The 24,705-nt window shown below is 40.3% G+C and overlaps 1 protein-coding gene across 6 annotated transcripts in view; it reads left to right on the top strand.

Annotated features, from left to right (window-relative positions):
- The window catches only part of LOC124140201 (RNA-binding protein Musashi homolog 2-like), a 90,032-nt gene extending 69,069 nt beyond the window's left edge, over nt 1–20,963 (top strand). Inside the window, exons 8-16 of one of the 6 annotated variants that reach the window (XM_046507616.2) lie at nt 732–814; nt 1,275–1,359; nt 2,105–2,167; nt 3,965–4,069; nt 7,857–7,991; nt 9,674–9,877; nt 12,295–12,494; nt 13,574–13,632; nt 15,031–20,963. In XM_046507616.2, coding sequence (XP_046363572.1) covers nt 732–814; nt 1,275–1,359; nt 2,105–2,167; nt 3,965–4,069; nt 7,857–7,991; nt 9,674–9,877; nt 12,295–12,494; nt 13,574–13,615 — 917 coding nt within the window. In that variant the 3' untranslated portion in view covers nt 13,616–13,632; nt 15,031–20,963. The remainder of the gene's footprint in view (nt 1–731; nt 815–1,274; nt 1,360–2,104; nt 2,168–3,964; nt 4,070–7,856; nt 7,992–9,673; nt 9,878–12,294; nt 12,495–13,573; nt 13,633–15,030) is intronic. The other 5 variants (XM_046507618.2, XM_046507620.2, XM_046507621.2 and 2 more) reach the window with 5 other exon arrangements.
- Nucleotides 20,964–24,705: the final 3,742 nt, after the last annotated feature.

Below are 24,705 nucleotides of genomic sequence, written 5' to 3'. Positions count from 1 at the left end.
TGAGAATGTACCACTGGGTTATAGTATGCTGTTTGAGAATGTACCACTGGGTTATAGTATGCTGTTTGAGAATATACCACTGGGTTATAGTATGCTGTTTCATTCTTTCGCATTATAACATGCTGTATTCACCCACCCCTTATAATGGGAAGTATTCTGCCCCATGTGCAATGACACCCCCTATGTGTCTTGAAATGCAGTATTCCGCCCCACCATGTGTTGTAACATGCAGTAGTCCCCTGCATCATATGGTATAACATGCAGTTTCCCCTGCCGCTGTCCTATGGGAAGAACACCACCTGATATATTTACCATTTACCTCTCACAGACAACTCTGGAATTGCCATCTTGTTTATTTTGTTAGCAAGCCGTGATGTCATCAGTTGTAGTGTTGGTGTATATCAGTTACTGGGCCATGTACCATATGTTGAGTATGCCAATTTATACCATGCAGATATAAACAACACATTGTGTTATCTCTGCAAGGGGCAGACTTCTCGTTATAGTCAAAACTGTGAAAAAGCATCAAGTCATTTGTTTGATGCTCATCTTGGCATTAAACGTAATCAGTTAGATTTTTTCAGGACCTTAACATTTACCCCTGTGAAAATATCAGGAACATCATTTTGAAACAAAGTAACCATTTATTAAAGAATATGGTACTGGATGAAGATATATACACAATAGAGGAGTTGTGATAGATTGTTTATTTTGATATTTTATCTTTGCAGGTTTTGGGTTCGTCACGTTTGAACAAGAGGATGTAGTAGAAAAAATTTGTGAAATACATTTCCATGAAATCAACCAGAAAATGGTGAGTCATCTTTTAACTAAAGCGATTGGTAGAGCAAGGGAGATAACTCCTGTTTGTCTAGACTTCATTTTGCAATAATGAACAGACTGTTTTTGCTGACTCATTTTTTGCAAATTGTTATGCTGAATTGTTCTTGTTTTGAATCAATATGGTCAATAAAATTAATAACTAGTTAATTTCATATAATTCCAAAGAACTAATGTATACTTCTATTACTTGCCAATGTTCAAAACTTAAGGGGCCTGAGTCATGGAGGTTTGTGTCATTGTATTAAGAGTCTGCGGACCCCTTAATTTTTTAACTTTTAACAATTGGGTTGTAACAGTGACCCTTTACTTCCATGCGAAATCTCGAACAATTTATGTCGATGGAATCTTTTTGGTACAGTTCTATTTTTTTTTTAAAATGGCTGTTTGTGACATAATTTCATTGTATTATTTGTTGATTTATTTATTTTCAGGTTGAATGTAAAAAGGCCCAACCCAAAGAGGTTATGTTGCCAACACAACTGGCCCGGGGGCGTGGCCTGGCTCGGGGAGCTTACGGTAGGTACCGCTGTTGTTGTCTGCACCTCTGGACATCATCCCCTTGTACCAGTGACCTTTGGCCTCTGTTTCCATGGCAACCAGTTTTGCATGCTACTTAGATGAAACATAGCCATAGAAGTTTTTTCCTAGACTAAAGTTAGCAACGTGATTTTGTGTAGTCTTCATCACCGGGAAATTGTTGTTTAGAAGAGCCATATGTTAATTCTAGCATGGTAGTCATGGTAACACTGGTGGCGGTGGTTTACACAAGGGAGACTACTCTCTTGTACTCCTACGTACGTATTAGACATGGCGTTTTTTTCTCTGTAAGTAGTTTTATTCCTACTACTACTGGCACGCTCACTAAGAGCCAAGTAAAGGTGCAAGGGGCACAATGTCCAACCTCTTCTAAACACATGCCAGCCACTTCGCTTATACACACCATATTTCACAGCAGACATTGTTCTGAGTTTCTGACTTGTTTTCTTTCCACGAACCGTGTAGCAAGAATATAATAGCCGTTTGTACGTACGTAAGTACATCAGCAGTGATTGGCCACTATCCAGCCCTACCAGCCATTCAACCTCCTCCAATGGAGTACGTTGACCAGTGAATTTGTCTGTCATATTGTGCACTACTATCAAGTCGTAGGCCATGAACCTGTTGTGCTCATCTCGGCCACACATTCCTGTCCTGACATCCAGTGTGCTTATCTGCTCTACTGCCATTAAGACTGTTTCCCTTTTTTCTAATGATTCTGTAGTGACTGAAGAAGGAGAGGTCGTATGGGAAATTCCCAATGATGTTGTCGGTCTGCCGGAGCTGTGTAAGTTGCACTTTTGGCCGAGCAAGCAAGCCAGCAAGCAAGCGAGAGCGAGCAAGCGTCCACCAACCCCTACCCTGCTTAGCTCCCAAGCTGCGCCCTGTTCTGCTTGCTCTCACTCTGCTTACCTGTCCATTTATGTCAACTTGTGCATGTCACTTTCCACTGTCTAACACTCGTTCTAACCGTCTAGTGTCTAACCATTTCTGTATGTATGCTTATGCTTGTCCTCATGCTTGTGCTCATGCTTAATGCTTAATGCTTTTTGCTTATGCCTGCTTCTAACTATATAACTGTTCTGTCAAGTTCATGTTTAGATTAAGGATCCATCATTTCTACTCTTGACTTTAATTTTTAAAACCCTAAATTTCTGTCTACCGTCTTAAGTATAACTTTAATTTCCTTCATTAGAATAACATTTTATAGACATTTCCTTTTATTAAATGATATTTTGATAAAAGAAATTTCTCTTGAAGAACATTTATGACAGGTTATTGTATTGATACCTCAAACCTGTTGGTCTTTACTGAGAGCATGCCGCTACTTAAATACTTACCTTAACCCCAATCAAAGCATGCCTCACTTAACTTACTTTTAAAAATCCCAAAGGGAGATAACTGCATGTTCTATGTCTTGCTATGCATGATTGTTTCGGTGTCCACGGCTTCTGCTTTTCACATGTGTGAATCGTTGCCATGGAAACGCCACACCTATCACTTCTGAAACATGAGAAGCCCTGATGGGAGTCATGAAAAAGTTCATTACAAACAACCAACAGCCTATATGATTTCAGTTGGTTAAGTTGGGTTAGTGTGTTGCTTGATTTTTTTTTTTTTTTTAATTTAATATTTATATTTCCTTGACCATTTGTAGATGATGTGTGTATAGAATTGTGAGTGTAGCGAGACGAGGTAGGGCCGAGGGTGACCTGCATGCCTCCACTCGGACTCCAAGCTGCATGTATCTCTTCAGTTGTTTCCGACTTTGTCCAATGACCGCTTAACGTTGCCATGCCGATTGCCTTGCGGGACAATGTATCTGTCATGATCTGTGCCTGACTCTCTACTGCCTTCATACCTCGGAACCTTGCCTGTACATACTGACTCTGTTCTTAACTCTCCATCCCTTTGTCCCAGAAACTAGTGACACATTTAATTGTGACACTGTAGTCTGTAAAATTGTGTTGTTATTAATATACAAGTAATGAATAATTTATCTGCTGCATACAGTTATTAATTTGATTTATAACAGACTTGCATCGTGTGTAGTTTTTTTAACTGCTGCATTAGTATCATTGTAATGAGAATATGTGCAGCCACTGTAGATTTTAGCAGATTGTTAGCATCGATTTTGGAACTTGCATGATTTGCCACAAGACCAGCTGTGGTCAGGCATGTGAAATACAACCCTGTTTTGTAATGCCATCAAGACAAGCATGATGACGCAGATAGTGACTGGCCTAACCTCCTCCTAGAATAGTCTTCCAACTTTCTCAAGTCTTGAAGAACAATGCATTTAGTGCATGTGTCTGTTGCTACTCTGTAGTGTTCGACATTGTTAACTCCCCTGGTTAACACATGGTACAGGTTTGTTGAGTAAATAATACCAGAATGAAACGTATTAATTAACAATCATACATGTCAGTTAACCATTAACATTTTAAAAATAAAGTATTCAAACATTGAAACATAAATATAGATTAGGAATAATAATAAATGTCTGTTCTTAATGTTTGTGTGTGGTGTGTAGTGTGTGTGTGTTGCCCCCGTGAAGTGACACGTCTCCCTTTTCCGCCTACAGGTTACCTTCCGACCGGTTTCCCTGGGTTTGCGGCTGCAGCTGCGTACGGCCGTGGGTTCCCTGCCTTCAGCCCAGCGGGGTACTACTACCCCGGGATGACTACAGGTATGGAGCTGTTACAACTGGCGTCGTGGTACCCAGAATCTCATTTAGGATTCTAGATATGGCCTAGTTAAGGCAGCGGGTTGTCGGCCTGTGGCTGATCGCCGTGCTGCTCGGCACAGAGCAATATGTGGAAGGTGCGGCTGTTCTTTATGCAAGACGATTTTTAGACATATCAACTCGGGATGAGAGGAAGACGGAACCAGATGGACCCAACGATGTCGTCCATGCGTTGAGTCAATGGTCGTCCTTTGAACGTGGATCTCGTTCCCGATGAACGAACGAACAGTCAGCACAGACCAATCCAGACGACCTCGGGAGACCTTCAACGCTCCATCAGACTAACCCTGTTTAATTACACTACCCCTTTTGCCAAAATTTGCGCTGCTTTAAGATTGTTCTTACCCAATGCCAAATAAGGTTGCATTCTCTCTGTTGTCCATGGCTTGCTGTGATCAGACTAATTAAAATACTCAAGCAGTAATCAAGGGATACGATGGAGAGGCCTTTGTGATAAAAACGTGGCATTTTATCAACGATATCCCTCAGGGTTCTCCAACTGTGATACTAGACTATATTCGTGTTGATCAAAACTGTTTCAATATTGAAACAAAAGCTAATTTATGCAATTTATATCTTTATATTGCAAATTTTGAATATACTATTTATTAATTTTTACATTTACTCTCGTCTGCGCAAATCCTGCCATTGTAGAGCAGGAAGTGGATATGCATTGTGGGTGTGGTTGATGGCGTGTTGAAGGTCTGGTAGTGTTTCCTGCACTCTCTGATAAAAGTCAGACATTGTGCCAAACGCCTATTCTTTACTGTCTTGATATAAATGAACTTTTTGTATATTTTTATTATTTTGGCATTTTACGGTAGCCATTGAAGGCTAAGACTGTTTATAATTGGTTGTGTTTGATCTGTAGACATTTTGGCTTTGATTTTGACTTCAAAATACTGAATCTCGTTAAATCTGAGTCTTCATGTGTCGCAATAACAAAACCAGAAAACCTCGCCGAAACTAGATGATTTGGTTCTTGATCGGGTGAATTTTGTTAGATCTATTTATTATAGATGAAAAGTTTACTGGCCTAATTTTTTTTTCTGAATCAGATTGATGAGTGGTTACGTGCGTCGATTGATGTCACATGACCCTTGTTAGTCTGATGTTGTTCAGTAGCTACCGATGCCAGGATTGCATGCACTATATGACTCTGTCAATGTACATAGGATTGTATGTGTTCTGTGAAGACGGTGTGCCTACAACATTGTATCCTTCACACATACCCGTCTCCAACGTTCCGGCTGTGCCGGACGTCCATCCCACCAATCGACTGTCCTGATACACCCAGTCATTGGCAGCCTCACTTTCATCTAGATTCTCGGAGAGTAGGCAGTTTACCCAGATAGGTCCTAGAACGTAGACATATTGGCCAATCGGATGTTAGCACTTAAGTTAGATAAAGTTCATGACTATTCCAAATTATCATCCATTTGTACGATGACTAGATTTAAAACTAGACTTTTTGAAGTAGGAAAAGTACAGAAATCTCTCAACTCCTGGTGGCTGGATAAATGGCATTCCTCTGATTGTCCTACTCCAGGAGCCAGCATCGGAGCTTGATGCCCCTTCATCCTCTGGGTGTGGCACACACGATGAGCACTCAACAAAAATTCTCAAAACATTAAATACCTTTTCATTGATAAGTGATATGGACTTCAGAAATTCATGTCCTCTGTGGTTTTAATACAATTTGCTATTTTTGATACACATATTTTAACCACAACTAGTTTTCCTCCAACTAGTCTCTGATTGCATCTACTATGCTACATACAGGCTCATCCTCATTGTGAATGTTAAGACGAAGTCATCCAATGGACATTTGTGACAAAGAATATTTTCAGGGTACTATATTTTTCCTGTGGTTTTCACAAACAATTAAATTTATCGAGTCATCGGTACTTACGATCATTTATGTATTCGTGCCACTGCTTAATAAACCGAGTATGTTTACCAATATGAAGCAATAATTACCTCCCTTGAACACATTTCAAGGCAGGCCATGCAGAATCGAACAGTGATAGTCGTGGTGATATGTGTTACCATTTTATTGTTATGTATCGTAGTCTTATATTCAAGTCTAGATATCACTCACTCTGTGCCAAATCGGCAGTTTTAATGTATGCAATAATATTCCTCATAATTGTGTAGATATTGTTACTAAGTATCCTTTCATCCCCACAAAGTTGAATAGATCTGACCCAAAGTCCAATCAGTCCTGGTTTACCAATACTATTGACTTATCCAAGGGCAAGTCTATTTGATCTGGAGGGGGTTTAAGGATGTAGTGGCCATCAGTTGGATTGTAGTAAACATGTAGTGTTGTGTATTGCACAGCTTCCAATAGGTCGAGTCGCTACCACTATAACCTAGGCTTCAGTGCAGACTAGCTCCGTAGTCGGAACCCATAACACCATCACGATCGTGAACAGCGGTCTTACGAAAATGGCAAATCTTTGCATGTTTATTTGTCGAGATGCTGGCCTGAAATTACCTTGTGACATTGTTTGGCAGCTCTCTGGTTAGGTGTGTGGCTTCGACGGGTGTAGCTAGATGTAGATATTTAGCAGGTTATCCTCACTCAGTATTTATTATTAACTATTGTGTTCTGTTTTTCCCTTACCTCCACCTGCCGGAACAACGCGATCAGGGTTACATTTATGACGTATCTGATTCCGGCAGCCTAATTTACCCTATTTTTGAATGTAAGTTATTTTAACATGGCAAAAGTTTTAAACTGAGATCTTTAAGTCTTAAGAAATTAATCTTTTATTGTAAATATATGTGGAGTATCCACAACTGTTGTTGTACTTGTTGTGTTTGAATATGGAGAATTATGCTGTACACCCAGATGCACCATGGGATTGGTAGACAGGCTCTCGCTCTTCTTGTCTGTTTGTTCTGTAGCAGTTATCTCCCTTGTTTGATTACCATAATATCAAAACATGCTTTTTTGATGGCAGCACAATTTCAGCATAATATTGTACTTGCAGCTGGGACGACCAAGATTTTGGCCATCTTCTTCCTGAAAGTCTGTCAGTTTTTTCTGCAGAATAGTTCCATAATATCCTTGTACTATATATACTGTTTTAAGTGAAAAGATCTGAAAGTGCCAACTATATCTCTGGCCATGACTTTTTCTTGAAGATGTCTGCCAAATGTAATCTACCAATCGCATGGTGCTCTGTACTGGATTATACGACTTTCTGTGCCAAGATCATGTAAGTGCTAATGTCTAGCCCATCTCAGAAGTCTAGACATAAAAACATTGTGGGTGTTCGTGTGACTGAACATACGTACGCAAGTGAGCGAGCGAGGGAGGTTGCCATCCGGCCTTGACCTTGTCGTCTGGTCATTTGATGAGGTTACTACCAGAGTAGAGCAGTCCCTATAGAGCGTGCTACATTCTTCACATCACCATTCATCAGCTGTGATGGATTGAATGAATTTTTGAATAAAGAGTTTCATTGGCACTATATCTTGACCTTGTGATTTCTGTATCTGACCTTGGTCAACAATGGATTACCTCCCTTCATGACCTGGGTACCTCCTGTTGTATAATATGCCGACTTAAACCAGTCTGTAGCCCATGCCCTTCTTCTTAGAGTGACAAGTAGTGTTTGCATGAGTTGTTTCTATTGAGGCTGTTTGTTTGTTTGCAAGGCGATTTTTGAGGTGATTAACAGCCAATTATTAGTTACACGTATTTATTTGTCACATGCAGGAATGAACACTACAGCCGCTGCTCTGAGTCTTGGTCCAACGGGCGTGGCACGTAGCGCGCCTACATCCCGTAGTTCTGTGACTGCTTGTGTCTCCCCTGACTCATATCTTGGTGCAATAACCGGTAGATCACCGGGTAAGCCGCCTCCGCAGTCTTGCGTTCTCAGTCTCACTCTAGTTGGTTGCATTTTTGCCTTTAGTGGTTTGTAAGAGGTGTTGTGATTGGCCGGTCTTTTGTGCCAGACCTGACTAACATGCCCTCATGGGAAGATCTGTTTGCATTGCACGTTATGTTTTAAGCTTTACTGTTTTTAAACCAGTTGATTTGCTTTTGTCTTGGCCAGTCTGATATTGCACAAAGATACTTTGTTGCACATTACAGTAGGACTTTAATCACCCCATTTAAATTCCCCGATTATTTGTGTCAAGGAATGTTTTTTTCACATCTGTAAAGGTTTTGGCACCTTTCGTAACAGTTCCTTTGAATAACTTGAACCCTTAAAAATGACCTTGAACTTGAACCCTAAAACTGACCTTGAACTTCAACCATAAAGCATAACTTTGAACTTGACCAATCCAAATTGTCTTGGCCATGAAGAAGCATGCCTGGTTCTGGGATGTGTTTCATGAAAGTAGGAGGTTTTTTCCTGTCACTGAACTGCCCCTAGAAGATTATTATTCTATTTTGCCTTGGTGTGATCATATGGTGGTGATATTAATGCGTTCCCTATGTTTGAATACTGAACACTTGTGTGATGTGTCATATATGTGTGTATCACCCGCCTAGCTAGCCAATAGTCTTACAGCTTCTCATTAACCGGGTGCCATGGTATATGGTGGTGTTATTACATACCGTTGTATAGTAGTTTTAACTTTCTTGCACACTTCTTGCATACCATTCATATTGTTTTGAAAATGATAGCTTTCAAATTTGACACAATTTGGCTTCAAATTTTGTCAAGTTACTGTTTTAGAGGTGTTTGTATGAGCTTTTATCTCATGTTATTTATGAGCTCAGGATCACATTGTACATTGTTATTATTGTGTTGATTTTGTAAATACTGATTTGTAATTTAACAAGATTTGTTCAATGTTTAACACCATCCCATGTGCTTTTGCCATTAAAAAACCAATGGCTCTTGTTACTGGGTAATTGTGAAATAAATCCAATTTTGGTGGTCTGCCAGTCGTGGTTTCCCTGGAGTTGCGTCCCCTGCATGTCTGGTATTGTCACGCACACCTCACTGCCTGCTTGTAGTAGCATAGAGAAATTGACGACTGTCTGCATGATGTCGTCACGCTAAAAAATCCGGCTCATTTTGAAGCCAATATTATGCTACCATGTATTCTACTAGGTATCATGATCCTTGTTAAAATCTCAAAATTTCTCACTAGAATAATGTGCCTACTCTCATCAAGAAGCTATGACGATGTTGCCACTTTTAGTTTGACCTGCATGGTCAAACTTTCATGTATGCAAGGGTGGATGCGATTGGTTGTAGCCACCTTATGCATGCAAGGCCTCATCTGATTGGCTGTAGATATGTAGATGTAGAATTAGTGTGCTGTGATTTTGTCTAGACTGCTGGACCAGCCCAGGGAAGCCAATATGTCAAAATTCAAAAAGAAATATCCAAAACTTGAATTTGCTAAAGTCTTTCTTCGATATCAAGAGGGACTTTTCTTCCTTTGAAACTGATTGAATGTAAAAACAATCTAAAAGGTCTTTCTTCGACAACGAGAAAGATTTTTTATTTGAAATAATTGAAGCCATTTTTGGACCAATCAAATTGAAGTATTTTCTTGTTGTCCTGCTAGGCTTCCCTGGTTATGGCTACTTGCCTGTCCCCGCCACCCCTGGTGAGCGAACCACCTCCCCGGCCATTTATGCTGACTTTGGTGCTGGCCCCCCCAGTCAGCTGACTGCGGCCGGCATCCAACGGAGTGAGCCTTCGCCCATTCCTATATCGAGCTCGCCCATCCACCGTGACCCTGGGTCCCTGCATCGTAATTCTGGAATAGGTGGGTACCTCCAGCCATATTGTCCATGACAGCTAGTCTCTCATCTTAACATGCTTGTCTCATTGTATTAATCACATCCTGAATGAAGATGATTTGAAAAGAAAGATTTGATTATGAATAAGCTAATATGAAACTTGTGGAGGTTTGCAAAAACCGATTTTCTTGTTGCAGATGTTTGATTCTTGTTTTGATAGTTGTGATAATCATCATCATGATCATTTGCATATGTATGTTTACAAGTACTTTCTGTTGTCAACACTGTCATGCTATGGGAAATTGTGAATTTAAAGCACAGTGTTAACAGCTGTTGGTACGACCCACTTGTCTAGATAGCGCACTTGGGAACTAAGACCGAAATAATCATTTTTTTTAAATTTTGAATGTTTAAAAAAAAAGTAATTTATTGGTTTTTGAACTATTATTTTTTTACAGTTAGCTTATTGTGATAAGATATGTTTGTTTTGACAAACTATTTGACAATTATTTGAAATTTAAAAAAATAATAATTAAAATCCCTTGTTACACGTAACAAGATGCCTGTTGCCATGTTGAGTGTATTGCTCCCAGCTTGTGTGCATGCATGCTATGTTTGCTATACGGTCTGTCTGCTCCTTGTCCTCTAGTAGCCAGAAACACACTAGATGTAGAACCCACTTGGAAGAAGGAAGTAGGCATATAGTCTCCATCGCTGTATTTCTGTGGGTAGTTCCGCAGTTTATTATACAAGTAGGAGGTACCACACTGATCTCAACTCATCATCTGGAGAAGGTGTACCTGTCTGTCTTCAATATTCATGATTGTCTTTTGTTCGGACAGTTTTATGATATTTTGGCAGATAATGACTAAAACTTGAATCGCAAGAGTATTGAAGATGGAGCATGTACGTCATTCTGACTTTACCTAGCGGACAGCACATACACAACCAAAGATAGTCCCTAAATTAATCAGTTTCCAGACGTGCTGATTTATTTTTATTAGAAAGGTTGGTAAGTTTTGTCAACCTTACAGGATTCGGCTGTAAAACAAGTCCCTAGTACCTCAAACTTGTCATAATTTGTTAAGTCCAAAATTATTTTCTGGAGAAGGGGGGGAAATAATAATGTTTATTCCAGAAAGTATTTTCAAATTTGTGTTACAATTTATGCTTTTGAAACTTTTCGGAAACCCAGCTTTTGCTGTTTTTCTGTCTTAATTGAGAAAACTGCAGATTAGTGATACTTTTGAAAATGAATACGTGCAATAGGCAGATGTATATTGAGATATGCGTATCCACAGTTGTGTCTGTGCTGGTCCGTGAGTAGAAATGAACATGCAGACAAGCCTTTTCCACAGCCGGAGAACCCAAAGTCTCCCTGGCGTGTCTTGGAGGTCATCCTGCAGAGATCATAACACACACATTCTCAGAATTTTACAGGAGGTGCACACATATGTTTGTCTCAATCCTTCAACAAAATCCTTGGGTGTAGGCATTGAGAGACAATGAAATCCTTGGGTGTAGGCATTGAGAGACAATGAAATCCTTGGGTGTAGGCATTGAGAGACAATGAAATCCTTGGGTGTAGGCATTGAGAGACAATGAAATCCTTTGGTGTAGGCATTGAGAGACAATGAAATCCTTTGGTGTAGGCATAGAGAGACAATGAAATCCTTGGGTGTAGGCATTGAGAGACAATGAAATCCTTTGGTGTAGGCATTGAAAGACAATGAAATCCTTGGGTGTAGGCATTGAGAGACAATGAAATCCTTGGGTGTAGGCATTGAGAGACAATGAAATCCTTGGTGTAGGCATTGAGAGACAATGAAATCCTTTGGTGTAGGCATAGAGAGACAAGGAAATCCTTTGGTGTAGGCATTGAGAGACAATGAAATCCTTGGGTGTAGGCATTGAGAGACAATGAAATCTTTGGGTGTAGGCATTGAGAGACAATGAAATCCGAGGATTTAAGTGTAGAGGCACAACAAACATGTAGTGGACTTCTTTTGTAGATTTAACACTATATAGTCACCAGGCTCACTCACTCACTCACTCAAACACTTGGCATCAGAGAAGCTGACATGCAGAAATGGGACTATTCATTCAGAAACCTTTTTTGGTTATTCCACAGTTTTTCCGTAAACATTCTGTCCAGTTTATCTATACATTTTATGAACGCATCATCGCAAACGAAGTAGGAAAGGACTCCATGTCTGGCAGGTTGGTAATGTCAAATTCCAAGCTGTCCGACCTTGACATTGCTGTGCCAGACCTTCCTTCTCCAGGAGAGGGTGATCAACCGAGATCGGACACGACCAGCGTTCACTGCCGACCTGCGATTTGACGAACTTCCCGTTCCAGGTGTCACATGACCAACATGGCATAGAAAATCTTGGGTGGGATGCCTAGGCCATGTTTGCTATTCTGTTATTTGTTTCAGCAGCAGCGGCAACAGCTGCTATGATCAACAACTTTGGCGCCCAGGCGTTCCCGACGGCCACTTCGCCAAGCAGTCGCTCGTTTCCGCCGGCTAACAGCCCTGGACCTATAGATCTGTACACCTCCGGACAGGAGGCCCTGAGCTATGTACAGGCCACCAGCCCCCAACCCTCGGCTTTTGGGCACAACATTGCCGTCAGTCGGGTAAGTCGTCACATAGGTGTCCAGCTTCAATCGCTTATTAACAACAGCACATATGGGGATGAGAATTCTGACATGGCTGATTTCCATTTTTTGTGATAAAATCTTATTTTTTTTAAATTTTCTAAACGTTTGTGAATCTTCTGATTCTCATTCCTCAGGTCAAGTGAGAGCTGTGGCACTCCTTTACAAATCTTGTATAACATTGATTAATACATTCCCTGCACCAATGTTTCATTTTTGCCATTGTCAATCTGCTTTCACCAATCTTAGCTGGTGTGATTTGAATGGTGGTGGTCTGGAGTGTTCAGAAACATGCTGTGCGGATATAAAGAATTGTTGATAAGATGTGGATGTGTGTTTCGAGAACACTTCAGTTTGGAGTTGGTGAGATGTGGTATTCATACACCCGATACATCAGTAGCAATTCACCTGTGCCCATGTTCAAAAGCACAAGGAGCAGTGTAGTATTGATGCCAATGGGCGAGTCAGAACAAATGGTCATCCAGATATGTCATATACCTTTTAGATTTTTCACATAACTAAAATTAAGATGTATCAACTATCATCACTTTCGACTATGAAATTTAGAATTGAACTGTTTTTAATAGCCAAAGACATATCCCAATTTTAGTCTTTTGACCTTGAAATTGATTCATATAAAAATAGCATTAATTTATTTATTAATACCAACCTTAAAATTAGTGGTTTCGCAAAATATCTTCAGCAAATTATTTCCATTCCTGAAAAGTTGCTACAGGGGAGATGAGGTACAGGGGTGGGGAACACCCCCACGTTTCTGAAGCCAAAATATATAACTAACTCATTTGTGATGCCTTTACAACCAAATTACACACTTTCTGACCACGAATTTCCAAGTCACAAAATGAACCCCTATTTTTCCTAAAAGATATGTCGTTATTCTTGAATTCAATATTAAAAAATTGAAATACCATAGTACTGAAAGGTTAGATCTGTACTCTGACTGTGCATTGTGATTGCTGCTGGTGTTGTGGGTGTGTTGTGTCCGTGTGTCCGTGGTTGCTGTTTATTGTATGTATCATATCTGTTGTTGTCCCCAGGGACCACTGATCGCGGCAAGCTTCCAAAATGGCTACCATTGAGGTGTCACCCCTACCAGGTACTATATAAGCCAGGATGATCTCATCCTGTAGCCTTGCATCCTGTCATCCTATTAGATCGAGTAGTCAGAAACATCTTGCATGCATTTGTTGGAATTTACGTTTGCTGTACATTAGGGTGCCGTGTAGCCTAGTGGTTAAAGCGTTCGCTTGTCACACCAAAGACCCGGGTTCGATTCCCCACCTGGGTACAATGTGTGAAGCCAATTTCTTGTGTCCCCCGCTGTGATATTGCTGGAATATTGCTAAAAGCGGCGTAAAAAACGTACTCTTACTCACTCACGGCTGTACTTTATATAAAGTGAGGGTGTACGGGTTCGGGAGGCTGTCTTAGGCGCTGCAATTCGTGGTTCAGAGTTGCATCCCTCAGGCGTGTCAGAAACCTGACCATAGGTTCAAATTTCAGTTCACCTTATTAAGGTTTGTCAGCACCATGCCTTACTTAAGTGATGAACATCTAACTTCAGGCTTTCCTCCCACATCAAGCTGATTCGCTGTAATATGGTTGAACTACTGTTTAAAGCAGCGTTTAACCAAACACCCTCACCCATTCGCGTTAACAAAATTATGACTTATATTTTGCTCCATAGTAGAATAAGAAGAATACTAATTCTTCACAAATATTTGCACATCTGCTTTTATTATTATTCTTGATTTTTATTTTTTCCCCCTGCATGTCATTGTATATATACACACACATCCTATAGACAGGGCAGAATTTGATAAAATGACAGGCTTTAATATTTGACATACTCTGGGCTTATGAAATTATTCAAATTAAGATTGACAAGTAATGACGGTTTGAACTATCTATTTTATTGACCTATTTTTCTTGTTTTGAACGTTGAGTAATATGCTATATGCTTATAAGGCATTTAACATGGGGGTCTTGGTAATGGACTATGCGTTCACGAGTTATTTTTTCTAGGTCTCAGTGATGCACTTAATATACTGAGTCAATTTAGGGTGAATATTATTGCCAGGCATAGATCAGTATTGGAATGAGTTGTCTGTCCCTGAAGTAGGATGTGTGTTAGAGTAGTCTCCCTTGCTTGATCCAGGTCACTAGTGTTTCAGTCCACAAGTTATTCTGTAGATAGAAAACGTCCTGTGGCAGTTGAGATATGATCTTGCAAAATATTTCTTTCTCACACCCAAAAACAATATACTGGCAAAGGATATTTTTGTATTTAGAGAGTAATTCATTTCAAGTCAATGTTTTTTACGAAACCTATAGTTGGTAGGAATTGGAAGAATATTTTGATTCATCGATTTCTTGTATGGTTAAATTAAATGTTAACACGTGAACCAACTCGTATCATGTGAATTAATTTAAGGAGATGTTTCAACACCTTCATTGTAGTTCCCTTATCATGATGAAAATATCTTCCTTTCAGCCAAGCTTCGGAGGATCCGTGCTGACTGGTCAGAATTTTTGAGGTGAAAGACCCCAGTCTTCACCGGCTGCAACAACATGTGGATGATGTCGCTACGACAACGACACTGTTGCCGAGGCCTGATGCAACTCTCGTCACTATGACGACTTGACTCTGAGGTCATCCTATACTATTCATGTCATACGTATTGTTCATTGTCATAAGTGGTATTGTAAATATTTTTGCGTAAGGTTAATGATGTTGCCTCTGGTTTTCATTGTGAAATACCCATTTTGGGGTCTTCTTATTGGTTTATTTTCAAATTTTGACTTGTTTTTAACTCGTCTGACGTCCATGTTATAAATGTTGTGTAGATGTAGTTAGCTGTAGACATTGTAGACATATTACCGAGCTCTGTCATTCATACGCTGACATGGCTCGTGATCTGAGCTCGTTCATACATACATATGCTGATGTAGATTATCAGTTAACATTTGTTTAATTTGTTTTTATACCAATTTTTATTGTGTTCATGACATTAAACCAAGATCTTATATTTTCATGGATTTTTAAAAAGAAATGTTAATGTATTTATTTTGAGCATTAGCAAGCTTGTTTCCCCCGAGATGGCATGGTCGGTCGATTTAGATTCGGCTGTTGTCAGACTCAGCTGCGAGTACTTCCCTATGAAGTTAATTGTTAACTAGGTATAAACAACCTCTGCAAATAAGGCCTACAGGCTTGCACAGTTAGAACGTAGACTAGGAAGGAAGTATTTTCACCTCAAACATTATTTAGATGTTTTTAATTAGTAAGCTACGTTTTTGACAAATTTACACTGATAGCAATACATTTGTATAAAGTTGTTATGATGAAACTGTTACTTGATGTTGGTGGGCGTCGCCCTTGTTTATGCAGTGTATATTATAATTTGGCATGTTTAATATTAGAATTTTACTCGAATTGGCAGGTCCATACTTATACTATTTTAGCGGTTGTTTTAATGGTTGTTTACAAATGTGGACATATTATGTGATTCTCAACCTTGATGGCGTCGTCTCAGTTCAATTTTACACTTCATAGATTTATCTTCCTCCATCGCTATTTTGCTTTATAAATGTTTACAATGTAGCTATTTTTTGCCTTCGTTTAACAACCTATTTTTTTAGAAATCCCACCATATAAATTCATTACAAGAAGTTTTATTTTTATGACGTGACGTTTCACAACTGCAAATGAAGTCGAAATATTTATGAAATGTTTTTCAACCACTTTGTCCAAAACCTGTGTTTTCATCTTCCATCGCTTGAAGTTCTGAACAATCGAAGATCAATTATTTCTCTACTTTTTTCCTGTTACCATTTTTAACAATGTTTATTTTTCATTTTATTGTCAGAGTTTATTTTTATGGAAGGACATTTTACTTAACTACCGAAAGTCTCCCTATGTTGTTTTTGCCCTACTGGAGGAAGCCGTGTCTCGAAACTGCATTCTATTGCCGACTGCCATTCCTGACAAACTCTCCCTGTCCACTGCCCTCAAACCGACACCAGCAATTCCATGCCTAGGGTTCACAGCCCTCAGTCTGGGACATGATAGTCCTCACCAAAGGACTTGAAAGTTCCAGTGGACACGGTGTCATTTCTTGAGAGCCAAAGCTGTACAATGTTACATAATCGGTTTGGTCAGTACATGATCCGATGCGTGTGTTGTACAACCAGAGGAAGGTCGTTCAGTGAGGACAGGTGTGGTGTCCTGCCAACAGGTGTTGCATGTTACCCGATGACAGGTGTTGCATACCACCTGGAAAGGAGCTGTTGCCACCAATGACAATTGGTGTTGCCACCTGGGGATATGTTTAAGGGAATGGTAGGCAGGTAAAGGTGTACAGGGTATTTATCCCCCTCCCCTCACTGCGACTACAGCGGTCACGTCATTGTTCCAGTCAACTGCGACTACCATGGACGTCGTGCACCGCTGGTCCCACTGCTGCAGTCATCTGTATGGCAGGGACTACTGTGTATGTGTGTAATTATTGCTTCTACTTATATGACCACTGTTTACTTGTTGGTTACCTCTGTACAGACCTGGATGTTGTCAACGTCAACAGTAGCGTAGGTTTTGATGTGGTTTTCACTGTTTTTGCACTATTGTGTGTGTAAATAACCTCAAGGTAGTTTGTAGCTCTATGATCTCTCCCACGATTCGAAAAGTCTCTATAAATGTACAAAACTAAGCAACGAACAAGTTGAAATAGTAGACATTGACGTAAGAGGTCACTACATAGTTAGCTCCCCTCTCTAGATAAGCAATGTTAGCACCTACAAGATGGCTGCCGTCCGACTGCCATCTTCCAAATGGCATCATATTCATTGCGATGTGGTTGTACGAGGATGTATGTGTGGAGCGTCCTTCCTACTCCATTGTTAAGGAGAGTTGAAGATGGAGGCGTTTGTTACAAGTATTTTATCTGGTTAGTCTATGTTTAATTTGTAAATACTGATTTTTACTGTTTTTACCGAAACTTCGGCAGCACCCCTGATTGTCATCTCTTGGTTGTTATTTTTCGTATATTTAAATGCCATGGACAGAGCGGTCCAGTCTTTTCAATTTGGACCTGTGCCGAGGTTGCCATGACGACGGCCACATTCCTCAGGATCTGTAGTTCAATAGTTAGTCGTTAGAGAGGCTCGTTAGCTTCGGTTGAAGATCAGCGCAGTCAGGTCATGCCGTCACTGAAGGTCAAGGTTATGGTGAAGGTCATTTGATGACCTCATCGTTTATAGGCATGTACATTTGTAGACATCTTACTCCCTGGCATTGTATTTTAGCAAATATATTTAAATTATTGGCACAAAGTTTTAATTAGCTTCGCCATGACATTGGTCATACAGCCATGTATTCATCTGATACATCGAAATTTCTATACCTCTTTGAGATTTTAAATTTAGATCATTATTAAGCTTTTTTGGGTGGAATATCCGGGTGTACATATGTTGATCATTGACACAAGAAAAGCTAGCCATTTTAGCAGAGTAGACAGTTTCATGTTACCAAAAATCTGTCTCTTTGTGTGTGTACTAGCTAGAAAGACAAGTAGCCACTCTCAGTACTATCATGGCCACGGGTTAAACGTAGACCGAAATTAATCTGTACATTTTGATCCGAGTAGAGTAGACGATAGTAGAGGTGATATCCTTATTGTTCATGAACTAGAACATGCAATAGTTTCTGTTGGATCATTCTAAATTATTCCTTATTGACTATTGAGAGATATTTTATTGAAAGGATGTCATTATTTTGTATTTAATTCTACAGACCCCATTACATGACATATCAGTTTTCCAAAGTTGAATTAGGTACCTTGTTAGCTATAACAAATTGTACTTACAGATCTGAACATAGCTATACATGTGTGGCAGTTCCCTAGAAACTGCCATAAGTCATCCGTCCCAAGTTGATACGTAGCTAGTTACTAGGTAGGAATTTGACATTTTAACTTTTGAAACCAAAGTCTGCGAGTGATGCATTTCAGTGGCAAGTACATCCAAAGATGCACCTTCGTATTGATTAACATGTGATGTCATTGAGAGGATTAATAAACACCATTTTCGATTACTGTGAAAAGACATGGAGCATATTTAATTGAGCGGACATGTCACTTTTGAAATTTCACTGAAAGACTGATTAGTTCACCGAAGTGTACATATTCACTGCACCGATGGAAAAGTTGCCCTCAGGTAGAAGTGCCAATGACAGTCTTGTACGGAATGCATCACAAGGATATGTAGGATATACGCCAGCTCTGGCATGAGGGGTATGGAATCTCAGTTGTCTCCCCTGATCAAACTTCGTGTGATCTGACATCGCTGATCTGTAGGCTAGCTCTAGGGAGAGGTCAAGGTCACACGACCGCGACCTGGATCGCGTGTATACATAGGATGTCTCGATGACTTCTTACAGTGCTTCATGTGTACAGAACTAAAGCGTGAGTCTGTATAGAGGTTTTTCCTACTGTTATTGTTAATTTCATGTTTTAGACAGAGTACATGTCTTTGCAGCTAATACAACCCTGTTAACTCCTGTTCAGGGTATCTTGTTTTGTCTGGGGGAAAACATTGGAGGAAAGAACATATTTATGACTTTATTTCCACCTTGTTGCTACTGCTCCTGTTCAGACTGGAGCAAATATTCAGTGTATCCCAAACCACCAACGATTAAACCACACGATCTCCTGTTGAGGGCAACAACTCAGTTGTGTTATCTACCTCTCAACTCATTAACATTATTTGTAAATAAGACATGTTCTTGATACACCAGCTAACTTGAGCATGTAAAAACCACAGCTTGAATATGACAAGGGAAATGTCCCAGTCCACTAGTTAGAAACTACACGATATAGTATAGTATGTACTGAGTTGTTTCCCTTGTGATGTCAGTTATCTCCCTTTATAACCGTTAACTATGAGGAAGGCTTGATTGATTTGGGGTTGTTGCCTTGAACAGGATATGTTTTGTTGTGTAAGCACAATACCATTGATTAGCTTACAAGTGACTAGTTGAACTTATTACCAGTGCAGTCATGCTGGGGTGATTGTAGCAATTTTTTGTGTGAAATATACAAGTATATCAAATGATTGGATGTAAATATTTTGAATGTACTACGCAATCAACTCAGTGCTATTGAAGGGACCAGAGACAGCTGCTCACGAAACGGGTCAAACAAGTTTTAGCATTTTAGATTTTAAATTGTTATCTTGCACAATGTATGAAGTCTTCACAATCATGCAATAAAATTTGTTATAATCTTGATAATAGCAATAATTGGTGGGTATCAGTGGACGTAACAGTTGTGATACCACAGCGCCACCTGGCACTGCATCCGTCAGTAGGTCAAGGTCACCCGTAGACATGTGCTCTGTTTATGTGATTTGACCGACCTTGACCTTTATGTGCTGACATGTCATGTCATGCACAAGGCCTGGTCGGAAACTTGTTGTAGATATTGTCGGTGAACACTCAGTCCCCACACACACATCCATGTCAACATCATTGGAGGGCATAATATCTCACTGTGAAGTTTTTGAGGGACTTGATGCATGTAGTGTACTAGAAAATGAAAACAAACCAAAAGAGCATGATGGAAAAAATGATTAAACTGAAAACATCAATCCTAACAATTTGAGCTTGAAAATATATTACTCAACATTTCTAAGGACCAAAATAGTCATCTTCAGTCAAAGGTGTGGTCGTTAGGGAATGTTGAGTGGCATAATTTAAATTAAAGATTTTACGTGCAACAGTGCTCTGTAAGCCCATCCAGAATCTTTGGAAATTGATTGATAAAACTTTGAATGTAGTATTTTGGTGTTGGGTGTGAGTGTGGAACACTGATGATTGTGAATCGACGTAGACATTCAGTTGTTAGGCTTAACTCACCTCTAGATTCTCCAGCCTGTGTGAGACATGGTGCTGTGGATGTGGTATGTATGCCAGGACTAAGGTGTCGACTACAGAGACCCAGCAGTGTCGATAATGTTGCAGAAGCCAAGCGTCGGTCCTGACCCAACACACATCCCCAGTCACCTGTCATTGTTTAATATAATCTAGCAACTAGGGTAAACCATTATCTTTGAACAATATTGACAAGTGCCAAAGACCAAGCTGACTTAATATTTTTTCGTGTATGTTTAGCAATAGGTATAACACTTTCATGTAGCTAGCATCTGGCTCTACACATCAGCTGATGTTGTGCCCCCTCCCTCTCCCTCTACCTCCCCCCTCCCCATGGTGATATAGGCCACTGACATATGTACACTTCTTGTCCATCGTAACCCATGTATGTATGTTTGACTGCCCAGCCGGCACATTACAGGCCTGTGCCTCCTTGTTGTCGTCTGTGGCTCGTGTTTTGTGCACAATTTTTTTCTGAAATAAAAATGGTTGAATCTTTATCACTGCTTTTGTTCTGATTTAGAGGATTTTTGTGTGGCTGAGAAAATTTTCTTACATGTTGTGAGTACATACTGCTCAACTTTGTAAGGTTACTGAAAAATCAATAAGATTTGACTGTGTGTTGCTATATTACAGCAGCTCTTTCACATGCACACACTCACTCACACACACACATACATACATACATTTATATATAAACTGAGGGGTAAAATCATTATTTTTATTAAAATTTAAATTGAAATAAATTGCTTAATTTGATTCTCTATTTAACCATCACACATTCCTGTATCAATTTGTAAAATTACCTCCGACAAAAAAGCAATTTTATTGATTCTCAAAGATAAGATGTCTAAGATTCCCATCTGCAGTTGTGTATTATGTGATTCTTTTTATGATGTCTAAAAGTCTCAGGAGCCTGTAGTCATTATTACAGCTTTATCACAGCAGCCTGTAGTCATTATTACAGCTATATCACAGCAGCCTGTAGTCTCCATTATTACAGCTATATCACAGCTACCTATACTCATTATTACAGCTATATCACAGCTACCTGTACTCATTATTACAGTTATATCACAGCAACCTGGAGTCGCCATTATTACAGCTATACCACAGCAACCTGGAGTTATTATTACAGCTATATCACAGCAACCTGTCGTCATAATTACAGCTTTATCTCAGTAGCCTGTTGTCGCCATTATTACAGCTACATCACAGCAACCTGGAGTTATTATTACAGCTATATCACAGCAACCTGTCGTCATTATTACAGCTTTCTCAGCAGCCTGTAGTCATTGTTACAGCTTTATCATAGTAACTTGTAGTCATTATTCAATTTATGGCAGCTTTATCACAGCAATCTGTAGTCATAATTGCAGCTTTATCACAGCAACCTGTAGTCATTATTACAGTTATACCACAGCAGCCTGGAGTCATTATTACAGTTGTATCACAGCAACCTGTAGCCGCCATTATTACAGTGAATCACAGCAACCTGGAGTCATTATTGCAGTTATACCACAGCAACCTGTAGTCATTATTACAGTTATATCACAGCAGCCTGTAGTCGCCATTATTACAGCTTTTATCACAGCAACCTGTAGCCGTCATTATTACAGTTGTATAACAACAACCTGTAGTCATTACTACAGCTAAACTGACGTCCAAAAGAAACTTTACCAGAGTTTGAAATCACTCTTGCTCAAAAACAACAAATCATACATGCATGAAGTAAAGTTTATTGAGAAGATCAATATATCAACATAATCAACCCTGAAAATGACAATCATACCGCGACCGAGAATCACGTCAGAGCCCCCCCAAAGTTGGGTGTGCTACAAAACTCGAGCTTTCAGAATCATGGACAATAGGCAGAATACATAAACAATCGCTCACGTTCAATAACAAGCGTGTGTGACCGCCAAATGCCTCAATACACGCAAAAACTCTTCGACGCACAGAAAAAGTCAGTCGTCTGATGAGGTCACGTGAGATTTGACGCCATTCTTCTTGGAGGGCCAAGATCAGTTCTTGCCGGTTGGCTGGAGAGTGTGGTCGTCGAACACGACGATCCATCAAGTCCCAGAGGTGTTCTATGGGGGACATGTCGGGTGAGCGTGCAGGCCACGGCAGGAAGTTGACGTTGTTGGCTGCGAGGAAGTTAGTTACAATTCTGGCTGTATGGGCTCTAGCGTTGTCATGCTGATAAATGACACCACGTGGCTGCTGTTGGAGAAATGGTAGGACAACTGGACAAAGAATGTGATCCATGTAACGCTGAGCTGTCAAGTTTCCGTCAACGATGACCAGCGGTGTCCTCTCCTACCCACAGATCCCTCCCCACACCATGACACTCCCTCCACCATATGGTACGACCTCCTGCACGCAACACGCCGCCGTTCGTTCACCCCTTCGGCGGTAAACACGTTGTCTTCCATCAGCCCTAAACATACAGAATCGACTTTCGTCAGTGAAGACAACCCTCTGCCAGTCACGTCCTTGCCAATCGCAGACGACGATGTTGCGCTGTCAATAGCTGTCCTCTGTATGGTCTAAAAGCCCTGATTCCATGAGCCCCGAGTCTCCTGCCCACTGTCTGTCAACTAACCCTTTGACCTAAGGCATTTGTCGCCGATGACGTCACTGTCAGGAAGCGATTTCGGAGGTGCAAGGTACGCAAGTACCGGTCATCATGGGGCGTGGTCACCTTGGGTCTGCCTGTTCGTGGCCTGTCAGCGGTCCGCCCTGTCTGTCTGTAACGTTGCATCAAGTTGGTAACGGCAACACGGGAGCAACCGAAGGTTCGTGCAATATGGGCGTGGGTGGCTCCCATCTGTACCATACCCAAGGCTCGTTCACGTTGAGGCATATCTTTTGTGTGTTTTTTTTAATCACTGTGGATGTCTGACTTGCCACTGCAATCGTTTTATACCCTTACCCGCACGTGCATTTGCAGTTGTCCGTGGTGCAAGTGTTTTTCAATTTTTCGCGTGTTATCTTGGAAACATGTAACAGACGATTAACATTTTCTGCATACACTATTGTTGTATTTAGGTTATGTGTTTTAGATAGACTTCATCGAAAATAAATTATACTTTGTCTGAAATTTATATTTTCAGTTGGTAAAGTTTCTTTTGGACGTCAGTTTATATCACAACAGCCTGTAGTGATAATTAGGGCTATCACAGTGATATACAATGTACCTGGGTTATTGCTGACTGTGAAGCAACGTTCGCTCACTAACTCGCCGTTAATCCTCAGTCGTGTGTATCAGTATCACTGCCCAATCTAATTAAAATCAGATCTTAGTTCTCGCTACCGCTAAACAAAGATCTGAGGACATCCCATTACGAGGATGTCAACAGTAATCAATCGAAGCAGTTTTTGATCAATTTTGCTAAGTTGGTTGGTTGTTTTATGCCGCAATCAGAAATATTCCAGCTATATGACGGCGGTTTGTAAATAATCGAGTCAGACAATCCAGTGATTGATATCATGAGCATCGATCCACCCCATTGGGATCGATAACATATGCTTCAACCAAGTCAGCGAGCCAGACCACCCGATCCCGTAGTCGCCTCTTAAGACAAGCATAGCCGCCGTTTACGGCAAGCATGGGTTGCTGAAGACCTATTTTAACCCGGATTATTTTGCGATGTACATGATAAGAGTTGTACTATTACACTTAAACAACTGTTTCATTTTATCCTCACTTGGGTTTTGCCAGTTAATATTCAGTAATATATTTAACTCTATAATTGCGAAACTTTGGACATATTAATAAGAAATGGCCTTTTCCCATTTACAAACCACTTTTTCCCATTACGTAAGATACCTCTTTTACGACAGAAAACATTATTCTATTAGCATAGTCCCACATGTCGTATATGTAGCAGTGCCTTGTGAAAGTTAACTTGATTAAGAAATGAATAATCTTATTTGCCCCCCCTGTCAAAAAAAGTTAACTACGGCCTTGTGTAGGGTCGCCGTCTCCCGCAGCAGCACCCCAATCTCTTCAGATTTGTACAGAGGGCACGGGTGGCCCACTCGTCTAAGGCGCCGCGATTCGCTGTGCAGAGTTGCGCCCCTTTGGCACGCCAGAAACCTATGATTGTGGGTTCGAATCCCGGTTCGCCCCGATTATGTTTCTAGGTTTGTCAGCACCATACCCGTGCTCGTGGGTTTCACCGAAGTGGTAAAGGTCTGAGACCTGCATCACTTTGGGCTTTCCTCCCACATTAA

Source organism: Haliotis rufescens, unplaced genomic scaffold (genome assembly GCF_023055435.1).
Source record: "Haliotis rufescens isolate VD_foot unplaced genomic scaffold, xgHalRufe1.0.p SCAF_15, whole genome shotgun sequence".
NCBI lineage: Eukaryota > Metazoa > Mollusca > Gastropoda > Lepetellida > Haliotidae > Haliotis > Haliotis rufescens.
This window is presented reverse-complemented; position numbering and strand designations above follow the sequence as displayed.